At 53.7% G+C, this 18430-nt stretch overlaps 1 protein-coding gene across 1 annotated transcript; it reads left to right on the top strand.

The window, feature by feature from the left end:
- Window positions 1-1154: 1154 nt before the first annotated feature.
- Window positions 1155-16153, top strand: CKM (creatine kinase, M-type). The gene is made up of 8 exons (XM_050772251.1): window positions 1155-1305; window positions 5015-5225; window positions 6766-6920; window positions 9489-9621; window positions 11050-11221; window positions 14019-14142; window positions 14885-15074; window positions 15617-16153. Exons 2-8 carry the CDS (start codon window positions 5033-5035, stop codon window positions 15793-15795), a joined length of 1146 nt encoding a protein of 381 aa, XP_050628208.1. The 5' UTR covers window positions 1155-1305; window positions 5015-5032; the 3' UTR covers window positions 15796-16153.
- The last annotated feature ends 2277 nt before the right edge of the window (window positions 16154-18430 follow it).

Below are 18430 nucleotides of genomic sequence, written 5' to 3'. Positions count from 1 at the left end.
GGGAGGAACCCGGAAGGAAGGGACATTCTTTTCTTCACAATCCTGGGAGCTCCCTGGAGGAGGAGACTCAATCAGCCTGCAATCTTGGCGCGTCCCAGGAGGAGAAAGCGGCTTCCTCTATACTGTACCCGCCTCCATAGAACCTCCCTCTCAGCCCTGGAAGTCCTTGGTCACAGCCGAGGCGCCCAGAGTGCTTGCTATGCCCAGATCTGCGCGAGTCTGGCACTGGCACTCTGAACCGCATCGCTGCCCAGCCCCCTTCCCCGGGAGGTGGGAGCAGCCACCCAGGGCCCCGTGGCTGCCCTTGTAAGGAGGTGAGGCCCAGGGACACCCGAGACGCCCGGTTATAATTAACCAGGACACGTGGCAAAGCCCCCTCCAACACCTGCCCCTGAACCCCCCCATACCCAGCGCCTCGGGTCTCGGCCTTTGCCGGGAGGAGACAGCAAAGCGCCCTCTAAAAATAACTCCTTTCCTAGCGGCCGAGACCCTCCCTGTCCCCCGCACAGCAGAAATCTCCCAGTGGCACCGAGAGTGCAAGGGTTAAGCGGGGGGAGGGTGACCACCGCCTCCCACCCTTGCCCTGAGTTTGAATCTCTCCAACTCAGCCAGCCTCAGTTTCCCCTCCACTCAGTCCCTAGGAGGAAGGGGCACCCAAGCGCAGGTTTCTGGGGTTAGACTGCCCTCTATTGCAATTAGGCTTGGTCAGACCCTCCCTATAGGTGGTGGCAGCAGGCGGCCACGCAGCCTCTCCCGGCCTCTGCTTCCTCCTGCTCACAGGGTCCCGGGTCCTCCTGGAGCAACAGCATGGCTCCCCCAGGTGCCGCTGGGACTCGGGTAGGGGTGAGGGCCCAGGGGGCACAGGAGGAGCCGAGGGCCACAGGAGGGGCTGGTGGCTGGAGGAGACTCAGGGGCCAGGGGAAGGTGGCTCTACGTGCTTGGGACGTTCCCAGCCACTGTCCCATGTTCCCGGCGGGGGGCCAGCTGTCCCCACCGCCAGCCCGACTCAGCACTTGGTCAGGGTATCAGCTTGGTGGGGGGGCTTGGGCCCAGCCCCTGGGGCAGCTCAGCCCATACAAGGCCATGGGGCTGGGCGCAAGGCATGCCTGGGTTCAGAGTGGGCATGGTGCCCGAGCAGGGAGGTGAGAGGCTCAGCTGCCCTCCAGAACTCCTCCCTGGGGACAGCCCCTCCCAGCCAATTGCACAGCCTAGGTCCCCCTATATAACCCCACGGCTGCAGGCCCTTCCTTTGGGTCAGTGTCACCTCCAGGATACAGACAGCCCCCTTCAGCCCAGCCCAGCCAGGTACTGCACGGGGTGGGAATCTGGGTGGGAGCCAGAGTAGGGGATTTCTGTGGGTGCTAGAGGCTGTCTTGGCTTGGGAAAGGGCCTGTGTGTCACCCCTTGCTCCACCAACATCCTCCTATACAAAGGCAGGTCGGTACATGGGAAGGTTGACCTTGTGTGTCTGGGAGTCCCCTCCATCTGTGAGGACGCCTGAACCCCCGCTGGGACCTGTGATTTCTGCGGCACAAGTCTTGGGTTATGGGGAGGGATCCCAGAGATGAAAGGGGTCCTGACAGCTGCCAACTGTCACCCCCTGCAAGGGGCTGTTGAGCCAGGCCCGCGTTCATTACGGTTTGTCGCCAACACTGGTGCCACAAGCCGTGGGAGGTGTGTCTGTCGCCTAGCAGAGTCTGCAAGAGCAGGTGTCACGGGCTTCTTTGCGTTTGCTACCGTGTAGGTCTCTGTGACCTTGTACTGACTTGGTAGCGGACACATGAGTGCCTCTATCTTGGGCGTGTCCTTGAGCTTGGAAGTGTGACTGTGTGACTCAGTTTACAGTGTGATCTGGGGAGTCTGTGGTGGTGGGGGTATGTGGCTCTGGGGCTTTCTGCTTATGTCTCTTGGGGGGGGTCCCCCACCTTGCCTCAGGGCCCTCTCCTGGCGTGTCCCTGGCAGGGATTGGGGGGGCATCCTCTGAAGGGAGGGGGTCTGGGCTGCCAGCCCGGGATGTCCTTGAGCCCCGGAGCCGAACCCCGGGGCCTGGACCCGTGTCCTCCCAGCCACCCTGGCCCACCTGTCTTGGGCCTGCTGACTTGGTGCAAGCCGAGCCCCGGAATGTGGGGGTGGGGAGGGGCAGCAGCTGGGGGTGGGGCGGCAGGCAATTGCCAGAGTCTAAAAATAACCACCCTGGACAGCAGCACCCAAGGTCTTTGGCGGGTCCCTGTTCCTCTTCCCTGGCCTCAGCTCACCATGGTCCCAATTTCCCTCCCACAATCCCACCTGCTTCCTATCCCCCTCTCCCACCGCTGTTGGAGGTCCCTTCTCCTTTCTGGGTCCAGTGAATAAAATAATAATAACAATAGGACCTGGCGCAGTGGATCACATGCATAATCCCAGCATTTTGGGAGGCCGATGCTGGAGATCACTTGAGGCCAGGAATCCCAGACCAGCCTGGGCAACATAGTGAGACCTCATCTCTACAAAAAAAAAGTAGTAACAACAATAATAGCAGCCACCAGGGTTCCAGGCTCCAACTCCATGCCAGGGCCTGTGCTCAGCCAACCTCACGGCCAAGCTCAGAGGATCCTGGCAATCCTATGGGGTAGGCTCAGTTCACAGGAGACAAGGTCCAGAGAGGCCTAGTGACTGGCCTGGGGTCATACAGCAGGAAAATGGCATAGGTGGGATTTGAACCTGGCTCTGACGACCCAGAGGCTGAGTTTTTCTTCCCTGCTGAACCTTGTGGGAGAATTGTCAGCAGGCAGAGGTGGGGGCGGCCACCCAGCCCTCCCCCGACCCAGCCCCTTTGTCTTTGGATTGATCATCCAAGAACTGCTCACATACTCACTTCCAGCAACACCCTCACCTCCACCTTCTCACCAGCTCCTCACACAAACGTTTAAAATAACAACAGGCCAGGCGCGGTGACTCATGCCTATAATCCCAGCACTTTGGGAGGCAGAGGTGAGCGGATCACTTGAGGTCAGGAGTTCAAGACCAGCCTGGGCAACATGGCAAAACCCCATCTTTACTAAAAATACAAAAAAAAAAAAAAAAAAATTACCTGGGTGTGGCGCACGCCTGTAGTTGCAGCTACTTGGGAGGCTGAAGCAGGATAATTGCTTGAACCTGGGAGGTGGAAGTTGCAGTGAACTGAGATTGCACCATTGCACTTCAGCCTGGGTGACAGAGAGAGACTCCGTCTCAAACATAATAATAATAATAATAATAATAATAGCTAAGTGAAATAATGCTTATTGTGAACCAGGCACTGTTCCGAGAGCTATACCTGCATTCACACATTTAATCCTTTCAACACTGCCATGCGGCGGGTGCTGTTAGGATCCTCGTTGTCCAGCTGAATAAACTGAGGCACAGAGAGGTTAAGCAACTTGCCCCCGGGCACACAACTGGCTGTAGGTAGCAGAGCTGGGAATCAAACCCTGGGCCGATTCCAGAACCTACGCTCTTACCCACGCATGATATTTTTCCAGCCTCCGTGTGGGGCCTATTTTCCACCTGGTGAAATTGAGTCTCCAAAAAGAATGACTAGTCCAGGCTCACCCAGCTGGGATGTGGCAGAGCCGGGCCCTCGATCTAAGACGCCGGATGCCTCCTGCTGAGACGCAGGGGCTGGGAGAGAGGATTTCGCTTGCTCCAAGTCACACAGCCTGCCTGACCCCAATGCCCCTTGCTGCTGTTTGCAAGATGTGAGGTAGGCGGGGCACAGTGGCTCACGCCTGTAATCCCAGCATTTTGGGAGGCCGAGGTGGGTGAATCACTTGAGGCCAGTAGTTTGAGACCAGCCTGGCCAACCAGTAGAGATGGTGAAACTCCATCTTACTAAAAATACAAAAAAATTAGCCAGGCATGGTGGTGTGCGCCTATAATCCCAGCTACTAAGGAAGCTGAAACAGGATAATCGCTTGAACCTGGGAGGTGGAGGTTGCAGTGAGCTGAGATCTCGCCACTGTACTCCAACCTGGGTGACAGAGTGAGACTCCTTCCCAAAAAAAAGAGCTGTGGCTCACGACTGTAATCCCAGCACTTTGGGAGGCTGAGGCAGGCAGATCATGAGGTCAGGAGATTGAGACCATCCTGGCTAACACGGTGAAACCCCGTCTCTACTAAAAATACAAAAAATTAGCCGGGCGTGGTGGTGGGCGCCTGTAGTCCCAGCTACTCGGGAGGCCGAGGCAGGAGAATCACTTGAACCCGGGAGACAGAGGTTGCAATGAGCTGAGATTGCGCCACTGCACTCCAGCCTGGGTGACAGAGGGAGACTTTGTCTCAAAAAAATAAAAATAAGGCCGGGCGCGGTGGCTCAAGCCTGTAATCCCAGAACTTTGGGAGGCCGAGGCGGGTGGATCATGAGGTCAGGAGATCGAGACCATCCTGGCTAACATGGTGAAACCCCGTCTCTACTAAAAATACAAAAAAGGCCGGGCGCGGTGGCTCAAGCCTGTAATCCCAGCACTTTGGGAGGCCGAGGCGGGCGGATCACAAGGTCAGGAGATTGAGACCACAGTGAAACCCCGTCTCTACTAAAAATACAAAAAATTAGCCGGGCGCGGTGGCGGGCGCCTGTAGTCCCAGCTACTCAGGAGGCTGAGGCAGGAGAATGGCGGGGAACCCAGGAGGCGGAGCTTGCAGTGAGCCGAGATCGCGCCACTGCACTCCAGCCTGGGCAACAGCGTGAGACTCCGTCTCAAAAAAAAAAACCAAAAAAACAAAAAAAAAACTAGCCGGGCGTGGTGGCGGGCGCCTGTAGTCCCAGCTACTCTGAGGCTGAGGCAGGAGAATGGCGTGAACCTGGGAGGCGGAGCTTGCAGTGAGCCGAGATCGCGCCACTGCACTCCAGCCCGGGTGACACAGCACGAGACTCCGTCTCAAAAAAAAAAATAAATAAAAATAAATAAATAAATAAAAATAAAAATAAATAAATAAAGAAGAAGAAGAAGAAGAAAACAGATGCGAGCTAATCTTCCCCTCCTGCCCTGCCCATCAGGTCTCCTACACCGCCACCATGCCGTTCGGTAACACTCACAACAAGTTCAAGCTGAATTACAAGCCTGAGGAGGAGTACCCCGACCTCAGCAAACATAACAACCACATGGCCAAGGTACTGACCCTTGATCTCTACAAGAAGCTGCGGGACAAGGAGACCCCATCGGGCTTCACCCTAGACGATGTCATCCAGACAGGAGTGGACAACCCAGGTGAGCCTCCCTGGTAGAGCACTGAAGGGGCTACATGGGGGCTCCAGAGGCTGCAGGCTACGCCCCATCCCACCTCCCCTGAAGTGGGGGGGGGTCTCAGTTTTCTCATCTGCAAACCGGGGCTGTTGTGAGAATCAATGCACTGATATACGTAAAGGGCTTGGGACAGTGCAAGGTATGCAGCAAACCACGCAATAAACATGCACGAGAATAATGTGAGATCCCCGAGGAGGTCGGTTCATCTCCCGAACCTCAGTCTCCTCATCTGAAAAATGGGCACCCATGTTGTGAAAACACAGGTCAATGACTGTGCAGTGCTTACAGTGGCGCCTAGCACCAAGTGAGCGCTCAAGCTCTGACGGGAGGCCAGGTGCAGTGGCTCATGCCTGTAATCCCAACATTTGGGGAGGCCCAGGTGGAAGGATCGCTTGAGGCCAGGAGTTTGAGACCAGCCTGGGCAACATAGCAAGACCCTGTCTCGACAAAAAATACAAAAAAATTAGCCAAGTGTGGTAATGAGGGCCTGTGGTCGAAGCTACTCAGGAGGCTGCGGTGGGAGGATAGCTTGAGCCTGGGAGGTGCAGGTTGCAGTAAACCGAGATCGCGCCACTGTACTTCAGCCACAGAGTGAGACCCTGTCTCAAAAAAAAGAGAATCGGATAGGGGATGTTATTAATGTTATGGTTGTTTCTCAAAGCCCTTTCGCTCACAAGGCGAAGAGAGCTGGGAGTAGACAGGAGGCTCTAGTGCCCCTCACGTCCAGCTCTCTGTGTGATGCAGTGGAGAGGCCTCTCTCTTCGGGCCCCTGTTTTTCCACTGGGTCTTTCAAGTCTCTGGCCTTCCTGACCCTCTGTGGCAGGTGGTACCCCAAGATCCTAACAACATTTCAGGCTGAGACGTCATGACTTTGGGTGCTAATGTTTCCGAGGTGCTGATGTTTTTAGCACCAGGTACCCTCTGAAGCTCCCCCTTCTCCTTTGACCCCATGCCCCGCATTCTTTCTTCTCTCCTACTTTGACTCCTCCCAGCCACCTTGACCTCTCCCAGTCTTCCCTCCCGGTTCCCACCAGTCCTCAGTCTTATTTCTTTTTTTTTTTTCCTTTCTTTTTTTTTGAGAGAGAGTTTGTTCTATCACCCAGGCTGGAGTGCAGTGGTGCCATCTCGACTCACTGCAACCTCCACCCCCTTGGTTCAAGCAATTCTCATGCCTCAGCCTCCCAAGTAGCTGGGATTACAGGCGTGTGCCCCACACCCAGCTAATTTTTGTATTTTTAGTAGAGACAGGGTTCACCCTGTTGGCCAGGCTGGTCTCAAACTCCTGACCTCAAGAGATCCACCCCCCTCGGCCTCCCAAAGTGCTGGGATTGCAGGTATGAGCCACTGCGCCCAACCCTTAGTATTCTCAATTCCCACCCAGAGGTATTGAATGTACCCCCCACAACCCTGACACACACATGTCCACACAGTCTCCACTGAGCCCACGAGCCCAGGCCCTGTTTGCTGGGGACTAGCAGTTCTGACCTCACCCCCACCCCTCCAGGTCACCCCTTCATCATGACTGTGGGCTGCGTGGCTGGTGATGAGGAGTCCTATGAAGTTTTCAAGGAACTCTTTGATCCCATCATCTCGGATCGCCATGGGGGCTACAAACCCACCGACAAGCACAAGACTGACCTCAACCATGAGAACCTCAAGGTCAGTGTCTGCACGGAGGGGAGGGCTGAGGGGTGAGGAGGAGAGAGATCACAGGAGAGATGGGGGGAGAGAGAAATACAGAGACACAGAGGTGTGGAGAAGCAGAGAGATGAAAGAGAGAGGGACATTGGGAGGCCGAGGCGAACATATCACTTGAGGTCAGGAGTTTAAGACCAGCCTGGCCGGCCGGGCACAGTGGCTCACGCCTGTAATCCCAGCACTTTGGGAGGCCGAGGCAGGCAGATCACGAGGTCAGGAGATCAAGACCATCCTGGCTAACACGCTGAAACCCCGTCTCTACTAAAAATACAAAAAAAAAAAAATTAGCCGGGCATGGTGGTGGGCGCCTGTAGTCCCTGCTACTCGGGAGGCTGAGGCAGGAGAATGGCGTGAACCCAGAAGGCAGAGCATGCAGTGAGCGAAGGCCAAGCCACTGCACTCCAGCCTGGGTGACAGAGCGAGACTCCGTCTCAAAAAAAAAAAAAAAAAAAAAAAAAGACTAGCCTGGCCAACATGGCAAAACTCTGTCTCAAAAAAAAAAAAAAAAAAAAAAAAAAGAATGGGCCAGCCAGGCACGGTGGCTCACGCCTGTAATCCCAGCACTTTGGGAGGCCGAGGTGGGCAGATCACCTTAGGTTGAGAATTCGAGACCAGCCTGAACAACATGGAGAAATCCTGTCTCTACTAAAAATACAAAATTAGCTGGGTGTGCTGGTGCATGTGGTAGCACATGCCTGTGATCCCAGCTACGCGAGACACTGAGGCAGAAGAATCGCTTGAACCTGGGAGGCGGAGGTTGCAGTGAGCAGAGATCGTGCCATTGCACTCCAGCCTGGGCAACAAGGGTGAAACTTGGTCTCAAAAAACAAAACAAAAAAAACAAAAAAATAAATTAGCTGGGCATGGTGGTGCACGCCTGTAATCCTAGCTACTCAGGAGGTGGAGGCAGGAAAATCTCTTGCACCCAGGAGACGGAGGCTGCAGTGAGCTAAGATCGTGCCACTGCACTCCAGCCTGGGTGACAGAGCAAGATTCTATCTCAGAAAAAAAAAAAAAAAAGGAAAGAGAGAGGGACAGAGAGACACAGAGACAGCCAAGGAGACAGAAAGAGGAGAGGGAGAGGGAGAAGAAAGGCACAAAAGCATGTAGAAAAGGAAGAGGCAGAGCTGGGCACAGTGGCTCATACCTGTAATCCCAACACTTTAGGAGGCTGAAGTGGGTAGATCATGAGGTCAGAAGTTTGAGATCAGCCTGACCAACATGGTGAAACCCAGTCTCTACTGAAAATACAAAAATTAGCTGGGCATGGTGGCACACACCTGTAATCCCAGCTACTCAGCCTGGGCAACAGAGCGAGACTGTCTCAAAAAAAAAAAAAAAAAAAAAAAAAAAGGGAGCGGCAGAGACACAGAGAGAGACAAAAGGGAGCATCAGAGAAGGCAGGAGAGACAGGCAGAGAGAAAGACAGGCAGTTGCAGTCAGAGACAGACAGGGAGAGTGGGAGAAAGGGAGACAGGAAGAGAAACAGAAATGGGCAGAAAGGCTGGGTGCAGTGGCTATACCTGTACTTCCAGCACTTAGGGAGGCTGAAGCGGGAGGATCACTTGAGGCCAGGAGAGTTCACGACCAGCTTGGGCAACATAGCAAGAACCTGTCTCTACCAAAAAAAAAAAAAAAAAAAAGCCCTAAATATTTAGTTAGGCATGGTGGCTCACGCCTGTAATCCCACTGCGTTGGGAGGCTGAGGCAGGAGGACTGCTTGAGCCCAGAAGTTTGAGATCAGCCTGGGCAACATAGTGAGACCCTGTCTCTATTTTTTTTTTTTTTTTGAGACAGAATCTCACTCTATCACCCAGGCTGGAGTGCAGTGGCTGGATCTCAGCTCATGGAAACCCCCGATCCCCAGGTTTAAGTGATTCTTATGTCTCAGCCTGCTGAGTAGCTGGGATTACAGGCACATGCCACCATGCCCAGCTAAATTTTGTATTTTTAGTAGAGATGGGGTTTTACCATGTTGGCCAGGATGGTCTCGATCTCCTGACCTCAGGTGATTGGCTCACTCGGCTTCCCAAAGTGTTGGGATTACAGGTGTGAGCCACCGCGCCCAGCCCCTGTCTCTATTTATAAAAAAAAAATTTATTTTAAGTTAGCCAAACATGGTGGCACATACCTGTTAGTCCCAGCTACTTGGGAGGCTGAGGCAGGGGAATTGCTTGAGCCCAGGAGTTCGAGGTTGCAGTAAGCTATGATGGCACCACGGCACTCCAGCCTGGGTGACAGTGAGAGACCCTGTCTCGAAAAAAAAAAAAAAAAAAAGGAAAAGAAATATACAAAGGTGGGGGGAGAGAGGTATAAAGAAAAACAGAGATAGGAGATGGGAGAGAGACAGAGAAGGGAGAGACAGAGCGCAGGTATGGGTGGCGGGGAGAGGCTCTGCACAACCAATCAGTGAGGAAGCAGAGGGCAAAGGAAGCAACAGGAAGACTGAGGGGAGCATCCGGGGGAGACTTGGGCTTGCTGGAGGGGGCGGAGGATCTACCTGGTCCTGATCTCCCACCCGCTCTCCAGGGTGGAGACGACCTGGACCCCAACTATGTGCTCAGCAGCCGCGTCCGCACCGGCCGCAGCATCAAGGGCTACACGCTGCCCCCGCACTGCTCCCGCGGCGAGCGCCGGGCGGTGGAGAAGCTCTCCGTGGAAGGTGAGCGCCCCCACCCCGTCCACTGCTGGGGTCACCCAGCCCTGTCTCTGTTCCTCCATGGGCAGGTCCTCGGGTCTCTTTGGGCCCCCGTTTTCCAAAGTAGGGGAAGAGCTTGGTAAATCGTGGGGGCTTGGGGAGTGGTGCTGGCCGTGGGCATTACCTGCTGTGCTGGAGATCCGGGGGTGCTGTCCAGACTCAAGGGCCCCTGAGAAGACCCACACAGACACCCGGCTGCCCCCAGCGTCCTGCCATCCGTTCATCCAGCACACATTTCCAGGGGTTCTTGCCCTGTGTGGGGAGATGGGGGTCCCTCACTGTTCTCATAGAGTGTTCAGCTGGTGGGGAGATGAGAGGAAATACAGAAACCCACAGATGAACAAGATAATTCAAAAGTGCCATGAAGCCAAGACATGGGTGTGGTGGAGAATGACCGAGGGGAGCTGCCTCAGAAAGGAGGAGTTGAGGCCGGGCACAGTGGCTCACAACAGTAATCACAGCAGTGTGGGAGGCCTAGGAGGGGGGATCGCTTGAGCCTAGGAGTTTAAGACCAGACTGGGCCACATAGCAAGACCGTGTCTCTACAAAAAACACAAAAATGAGCCACGAGTGGTGACACACACCTGTCATCCCAGCTACTCAGGAGACTGAGGTGGGAGGAACGCTTAAGCCCGGAAGGTTGAGGCTGCAGTGAACCGTGACTGTGCCACTGCACTCCAGCCTGGGTGACAGAGTGAGAACCTGCCTCAAAAACAAATGAAAAGAGGCCGGGCACTGTGGCTCACACCTGTAATCCCAGCACTTTGGGAGGCTGAGGCAGGAGACTCGCTTGAACCTGGGAGGCAGAGGTTGCAGTGAGCTGAGATCGCGCCATTGCACTCCAGCCTGGGCAACAAGAGCAAAACTCTATCTCAAAAAAAAAAAAAAAAAAAAAAGATGGGGGGTCTTGCTATGTTACCCAGGCTGACCTCCTGGCTTAAGTGATCCTCCTGCCTCAGCCTCCCCAGTATCTGGGACTACAGGCTCGTGCCAGTGCACCTGGCTACCATTCTGCCTTATAATAATTTTTACTAATGGCCTCTCAAAGTCCTGAGACTTCAGCCATCTGTCTGGCCAGCCATTAGGAGCAGACACCAGCACACTGTGGCCTGCAGGTGGACTGGATGTGAGGGTCCCTCAGGGGAAGGGGTGGGTCTGTTTTCTAGATTGAGCACATCGTGTGGCCATTCCTGGGGGCCTGGACAGATGGCAGGAACAGATTTTGGGGAACCGTCACAAGTGTGGGTTTAGACACAGGGTTCAGATGCCTTTAGGACATCCAGGGGGCCAAGGCCCAGGCCCATTAGGAGCAGCAGCAGGGGGAACCCTGGGCCTCCACGCCCTGGTTGAAGTGGGACAGGCTGCCGACCACTCCCTCGTGTGTCCCCATAGCTCTTAACAGCCTGACGGGCGAGTTCAAAGGGAAGTACTACCCTCTGAAGAGCATGACGGAGAAGGAACAGCAGCAGCTCATCGATGACCACTTCCTGTTCGACAAGCCCGTGTCCCCACTGCTGCTAGCCTCAGGCATGGCCCGCGACTGGCCCGACGCCCGTGGCATCTGGTGAGGCCCCTCCCCGCCCCCTGGCTTCCTCTTTCCCCAGCCTCCTCCAGTCCCACAATGGCCCTCCTCACTCCTCCACCAAAGCCAAGGCCATATACATAATTATGATCTTCTACATGCCACGGAAAATGATCTTGCCCTCCGCCCCTGCCTATCCTGTGGTCTGTGTGTCAGATTTTGGGAAATCTGGACCAGAGAAGTGGTAGTTAAAAACAGACTTGGCCGGGCGTGGTGGCTCACACCTGTAATCCCTGCACTTTGGGAAGCCAAGGCGGGCGGATCACTTGAGGTCAGGAGTTTGAGACCAGCCTGGCCAACACGGTGGAACCCCATCTCTACTAAAAAATACAAAAATTTAGCTGGGTGTAGTGGCAGGCGCCTGTAGTCCCAGCTACTTGGGAAGATGATGCAGGAGAAACGCTTGAACCCAGGAGGCGGAGGTTGCAGTGAGCCGAGATCGCACCACTGAACTCCAGCCTGGGTGACAGAGCAAGATTGCGTTTCCAAAAAGAAAAAAAAAAAAAAAAAAAAAAGCCAGGTGTGATGGCGTATACCTGTGGTCCCAGCTACTCCAGAGGCTGAGTATCGCTTGGGCCCAGGGGATTAAGGTTACCGTGAATCGTGACCGAAGTACTGCACTCCAGCTACCCTGTCTCAAAAATAAGAACTTAGACTTGAACCACACTCCCTAAGTTCAAATTCCAGCTCTACCATTTACTAGCTTTACTAGCTTTGTGACCTTGGGTAACTTATTTTATTTTTCTCTACCCGAGTTTCCTATCTATAGGATAAGGATCACAGTTATTTGTAGCTTCTGGTGTTCTTGTGAGGATTAAATGAGTTAATTTATGTAAAGTATTAAAAGCAGTGCCTGGGCCAGGTGCGGTGGCTCACACCTGTAATCCCAGCACTTTGGGAGGCCAAGGCGGGGGGATCTCGAGGTCAGGAGATCCAGACCATCCTGGCTAACATGGTGAAACCCCGCCTCTACTAAAAATACAAAAAATTAGCCGGGTGTGGTGGCAGGCGCCTGTAGTCCCAGCTACTCGGAGGCTGAGGCAGGAGAATGGCGTGAACCCGGGAGGCGGAGCTTGCAGTGAGCCGAGATTGCATCACTGCACTCCAGCCTGGGCAACAGAGTGAGACTCTGTCTTGAAAAAAAAAAGCAGTGCCTGGTATACACTAAGTGTTCAGTTCATCTTGGTTATTCATCTTATCTTTATTATAAACTATTATTGCTAGACTTGCTTTGACTCTTTGAATCCCTGATTCAGGTAGTCAAAGATTTAAAAAGATTTAGAGAACCTAGGTTTCAATTGATGAGGGGATCCTGGGTGCTAAGATATACAGATGGGATGATTCTAAGATTTCAAGATTTTAAATATTTTCAGGTTTTAAGATTCCACTCATTTCAAATTCTGTCATTCCATAATTTGAAGCATTTCTGGATTTATTTATTTATTTATTTTGAGACGGACTCTCACTCTGAGGCCCAGGCTGGAGTGCAGTGGGACGATCTTGGCTCACTGAAACCTCTGTCTCCCGGGTTCAAACGATTCTCTCACCCTCTGCCTCCTGAGTAGCTAAGACTACAGGCATGTGCCACTGTGCCCAGCTAGTTTTCGTATTTTTGGTAGAGACAGGGTTCTGCTATGTTGCTCAGGCTGGTCTCAAACTCTTCACCTTAAGTGATCCGCCCACCTCAGCCTCCCAAAGTGCTGGGATTACAGGCGTGAGCCACCATGCCTTCCCTCAGATTTTTTTTTTTTTTTTGAGACAGGGTCTTGCTCTGTTGCCCAGGCTGGAGCGCAGTGGTAGGATCATGGCTTACTGCAGCATGGACCTTCCAAGGTCAAGCGATCCTCCCGCCTCAGCCTCCCCAGTGGCTTGGACTACAGGCATGTGTCCCACCATGCCTGCTAACTTTTTAAATTTTGTAGATATGTGGGTCTTGCCATGTTGCCCAGGGTGGTCTTGAGCTCCTGGGTTCAAGCAATCCTCGGGCCTCGGCCTCCCAAAGTGCTGGGATTACAGGCGTGAGTCACCACACCCGGCCATTTCCACATCTTAATATTTTATGGCTTTTTTTTTTTTTTTTTTGAGACAGAGTCTTGCTCTGTCACCCAGGCTGGAGTGCAGTGGCCTGATCTCGACTCACTGCAAGCTTTGCCTCCCAAGTTCACGCCATTCTCCTGCCTCAGCCTCCTGAGTAGCTGGGACCACAGGTGCCCGCCACCATGCCCAGCTAATTTTTTTGTGTTTTTTAGTAGAGATGGGGTTTCACAGTGTTAGCCAGGATGGTCTCGATCTCCTGACCTCGTGATCTGCCCGCCTTGGCCTCCCAAAGTGCTGGGATTACAGGTGTGAGCCACCGCACCCGACCTTAATATTTTATGTTCTAAGATCCTGCTTCTGAGATGCTAGGATTGGGAGCTAACACACTGCCATGGGAAGATTTTCTGGTCCTGAGACCAGATGTAAGATTTCCAAGATGTTATCAATTCTGATTCCAAGCTTCTGTTCGTCAAACATCCTGAGATCCCAAGGATCTATAATAATGCTGTTCAAAGACTTAAGTCCCTAAAAGTCCTTGATCCCAGGATTCAAGGTTTTGCAGATCCTGTGACGTTAGAGTCTACAGGTTTAAGCTTCTGCGTTTTGAGGAGGCAGATGCCACCCACCTCCCACCTCTCAGGCCCTCTTCCCCCTGACGGTGGACAGATGTTTGGGGAAGGGCTGGGAATGGGGTTCCCGCGGGGCTGACACCTTGGCCTCTTGCTGTGGCACCTTACCCTAGGCACAATGACAACAAGAGCTTCCTGGTGTGGGTGAACGAGGAGGATCACCTCCGGGTCATCTCCATGGAGAAGGGGGGCAACATGAAGGAGGTTTTCCGCCGCTTCTGCGTGGGGCTGCAGAAGGTGGGTGTCTGCCCTTAGCTGCTGACTTCCGACTCCACCTTGAACGCCCCACCTGCTTTCCGAGGCCCCGCCCCTGCCCCTATGCTAAGCCCTGCCCCGCCCATTTTCCAGGGCCCTGCCCCCCGGACCTGGCCCCACCCCATGCCAAACCCCGCCCCTCAAAATCAGCCCCACCCGCTTTTCAGGACCCCGCCCCTGGACCCAGCTCCACCCTACGCCCAACCCTGCCCTGAAGGATCCGCCTTCAGGCCGGGAGCGGTGGCTCATGCCTGTAATCCCAGCACCTTGGGAGGCCGAGGAGGGTCAGGAGTTCAAGACCAGCCTAGCAACATAGTGAAACCCCTGTCTCTATATCAAAAATACAAAAAAAAAAAAAAAAAAAAAAATTAGCCAGTCGTGGTGTCACGGGCCTGTAGTCCCAGCGACTCGGGAGGCCAAGTAAGGCAGGAGAATCGCTTGAATATGGGAGAAAGAGGTTTCAGTGAGATGAGATCATGCCATTGCACTCCAGCCTGGGTGACACAGCGAGACTCTGAAGAAAAAAAAAACCCGCCTTCAAAGCGTTCTTAGTCCCCTCCCCTCAAAATCCTGCCTTGGTCACCATTGTCTAGCCTCAGAATCTCCTACCTCCCGGCTCCCCTCAGAATCCTGCCTCCACCACGTTCCCACGCCCTGTCCATGTTGCGGGTGCATTTGCGGGTGGCTGCCGGCGCTGACCCCTGGTCCTCTCCCCCAACCTCAGATCGAGGAGATCTTTAAGAAAGCGGGCCACCCCTTCATGTGGAACCAGCACCTGGGCTACGTGCTCACCTGCCCATCCAACCTGGGCACTGGGCTGCGTGGAGGCGTGCATGTGAAGCTGGCGCACCTGAGCAAGCACCCCAAGTTCGAGGAGATCCTCACCCGCCTGCGCCTGCAGAAGAGGGGTACAGGTACGGCTCCCACATCCTTTGCACCACGACGGGTGGGGAGGGCCCTTTGCGGGGATGGAAGGAGAGGTGCGACATCCCTGCGAGTTCTGGGGATCCGGCAAGAGCTGACCCTCTGTGAGCTTGCATTTCTTCCTCTGTAAAATGGGTGTCAATACCCCTAAGTCACAGGAGTCAGTGTGGGATTTTCATGATTATATAATATGCATTGCACATGCCCTTGGACCTCCCTCGGGGCCTCAGTTTTCCCATTTATAAAGCGAGGAGTGGTCAGGATTCGACCGCAGGCCGCCTGGCTCCAGAACCCACTCTCCTACCCACTATACTATATTTTCATGTTTGATAATTGAGTGGCGTGGTACCCCATCTAAAGCCAGAGACTCGTGAGTCCATGAATAAACAGGCGTTACCTGTGTGCAGGTAACCTGTTACACAGTAGGCACTCACTACATGCCGCTGTTGCATTTGGCACGGGGGGGGGGGGCACGTCCCAGCCCCTCTGCACCTTTGCTGCCTCTTCACTTCCCTGTGCCTTGCTCCCACAGGTGGCGTGGACACAGCTGCCGTTGGCTCAGTATTTGACGTGTCCAACGCTGATCGCCTGGGCTCGTCCGAAGTAGAACAGGTGCAGCTGGTGGTGGATGGTGTGAAGCTCATGGTGGAGATGGAGAAGAAGCTGGAGAAAGGCCAGTCCATCGACGACATGATCCCCGCACAGAAGTAGGCGCCCTGCCCACCTGCCACCGACTGCTGGAACCCAGCCAATGGGAGGGCCTGGTCCACCAGAGATGCGCCCCCTCACTTCTTGCCCCGCCCCCTGTCCCGGAGTCCCACCCTGTGATGGTTCTGTCTCCTGGGAGCTCTCTCCACCCTTCTCAGAGTTCCAGTTTCAACCAGAGTTCCAACCAATGGGCTCCATCCTCTGGATTCTGGCCAAGTGAAATATCTCCCTGGCAGGGTCCTCTTCTTTTCCTAGAGCTCCGCCCCCACCAGGAGCTCTAGTTAATGGAGAGCTCCCAGCACACCCGGATCGTGTGGTTTGTCTCCACGCAAAGCAATAAATAAAAGCAATGGTGGCTTTAGCTTTGTGCGATAGTTATTGAGGGAGGAGGTGCAATTGGCCACTGTCTGGCCTCGGAGTGGTTTGTCCTGTCTCGGCATGTACTAAACATGTCTTATCCTGGGTCTAAAATGAGGCAAAGTTAGGTCACAGAATCCAGTCCAAAAATTAGAAGGTTCTGTGGGGAATCTGAGAGCCGGAGAGACACTGAGCCCAGTGTCACTCACCCAAAGCATGGGCCCTTTCCAACTTTGGCTTTGAATTAGTCATGCTTAGATCTCAAACTGGGGAGGAATGCAGCCAAACGAAATGTCTGAAACTTGAATTTAGCCCAGGGGTCTCCAGTTTGAGGCTTCCCATGAAGCTCATCACATCTACCTCTATTCTGCTTCTCACTGGCTTCCTTCTGTCCCGTCTGACTTCATCCCTCTGTAGCTGCTGCCAGTCCCTTACTTTGCTCAAGAACCTGCCATGGCTCCCCATTTTTCCCAGAAAGCCTTTCTGTTATTTGCAATTCAAGGTCACACTGAAATGCATACCATTTGCTGGAGACTCACCTTTCCAGTTCTTTCCCCATTACTCCTCTGATTCTTTCACACCTTACACCCTCCAATTCCCACCTCAATGTCTTTGACCAAGCTGTTTCCCTCTCCAATCTGGAACTTTGAATCTGAGCATCCCCATGAAGTCTTTAGGGACAGGCATTTTGGAGAACTCAGTCCCAGGAAGGAACAGGAAACAGGCGTGGTAGAGCAATTGGTGGAGGGAGAAGAAGAGTTAATAGGAGTCAAGCAGTATCTGAACAAGCACTGGGTGTTGGACATGTCAATCACCTCCACCCACCCAAGGACACAGTGGGTGGGCCCCAAAAGACAAAGGTTTTAGGGGGGAAAAAAAAGTTAGGCGGGAGTAAATGGAAGACCTGACAGAGCCCTCAGGAACCTAAGGTGCTTTTTCAAACCTGAAGAGTCACAGAGATTAAGGGCCCTTGTAGTTCAATCTGCCCTCTGTTTTACAGAGGGGAAACTGAGGCCTAGGGATGTCCCCAAAAGTTCCCAGGGAGATTACTAAAGGTTAGAAGAGATCCCAAACATCAAGGTACGCAGAACCTGTGAGATGCTGGGATGTTCTTTACTGTACTGTCCCCAGTTGAAGATCCCAGCTCCACACCCAGAGGCTACACAGACCACACATGCCAGTGGGGACCATCTGAGCCAGCCAAATCCACAGTCCAGACACCTGTCAGTAACCATGTCCCGCCCACTTTGCCTCATAGGACTCTCTTAATCTATCCATGCTTTCCCCATCTGTCAGGCCCAGACCTCTTTCCTGCTCTTCTGACCTGTTAACTTCCCTCCCTTCCACCCTGCACATAGCACAAACCCGCCCATCTCTACACTGCCCACAACCTTGCCATGGTTCCCTCAATGCCCTTGGAAGAAAGCCCAGTCCCCTGTCCATAACCTTCAAAGCCCTACTGACGCCCCTAGCCCCATACCTCACAGCAAATCTACACTTACCAAGTCACATGCCATTTGTTGAAGAATGTGTCCCCTCTCCTGCTCCCTGGCCCTTGTATGTGCCATTCGCTCTGCCTAAAATGCACTCCTATCCATGTCTAGCTGGCTCCTTCTCCTCCAGGAAGCCCTCCCTGGCTAAGGCAGGCATCACCTCTGGACTCCCCGACACCAGCCCTGCCCAGTCGCTGCCTGAGGACACATCTGCCTCCTCCATTGGAATGTGAGCTCTATGAGGGCAGTGTTGGGGCTGTCTTGATTACCACTGTGTCCCCAGCACAGAGGATGCTCTCAGTAATTGACCAAGCCTCTTCCCTGAAGTTCCCTGAACTTCCATGGCTCCCCAGTGCCATGGGGAGAAAGTCCAGCTTATCCATTTTGGCCCCAAAGGCACTGTGTGAATAAGCTCTGCCCTTCTGTACTGCACAGCCTTCAACCACTATAATCTGTCCAGCTCCCATGCCTTTTCTCCTGCTCGGGACACTTGACCTTCCTTTGAGGAACCCCTACTAACTGCAGCTCTAAGTATGAGTCTGGCCACTCCAGAGTCACAGTGATTGGTTTAGAGAAAATCACATGGCCCATTTGGGCCAATGAGAGTCTGCCCTGGGACTTTTGCTGGGAAACTGACAATGAGGATCTTTCTGCTGCAGAAAGCTGGAGGGATAGAAACTTCTAACTGCTGAAGTCATCTGTGCCATCAGGAAAGGTGCACTTACTTGATACAAACTACTAGAATTCAACTTACACTGAAAAATAGATGCAATGGTCTGATGCCTGGA

Source organism: Macaca thibetana, chromosome 19, assembly GCF_024542745.1.
Source record: "Macaca thibetana thibetana isolate TM-01 chromosome 19, ASM2454274v1, whole genome shotgun sequence".
NCBI lineage: Eukaryota > Metazoa > Chordata > Mammalia > Primates > Cercopithecidae > Macaca > Macaca thibetana.
The sequence above is the reverse complement of the archived record's forward strand: the minus strand, read 5'-3'. Positions and strand labels throughout refer to the sequence as shown.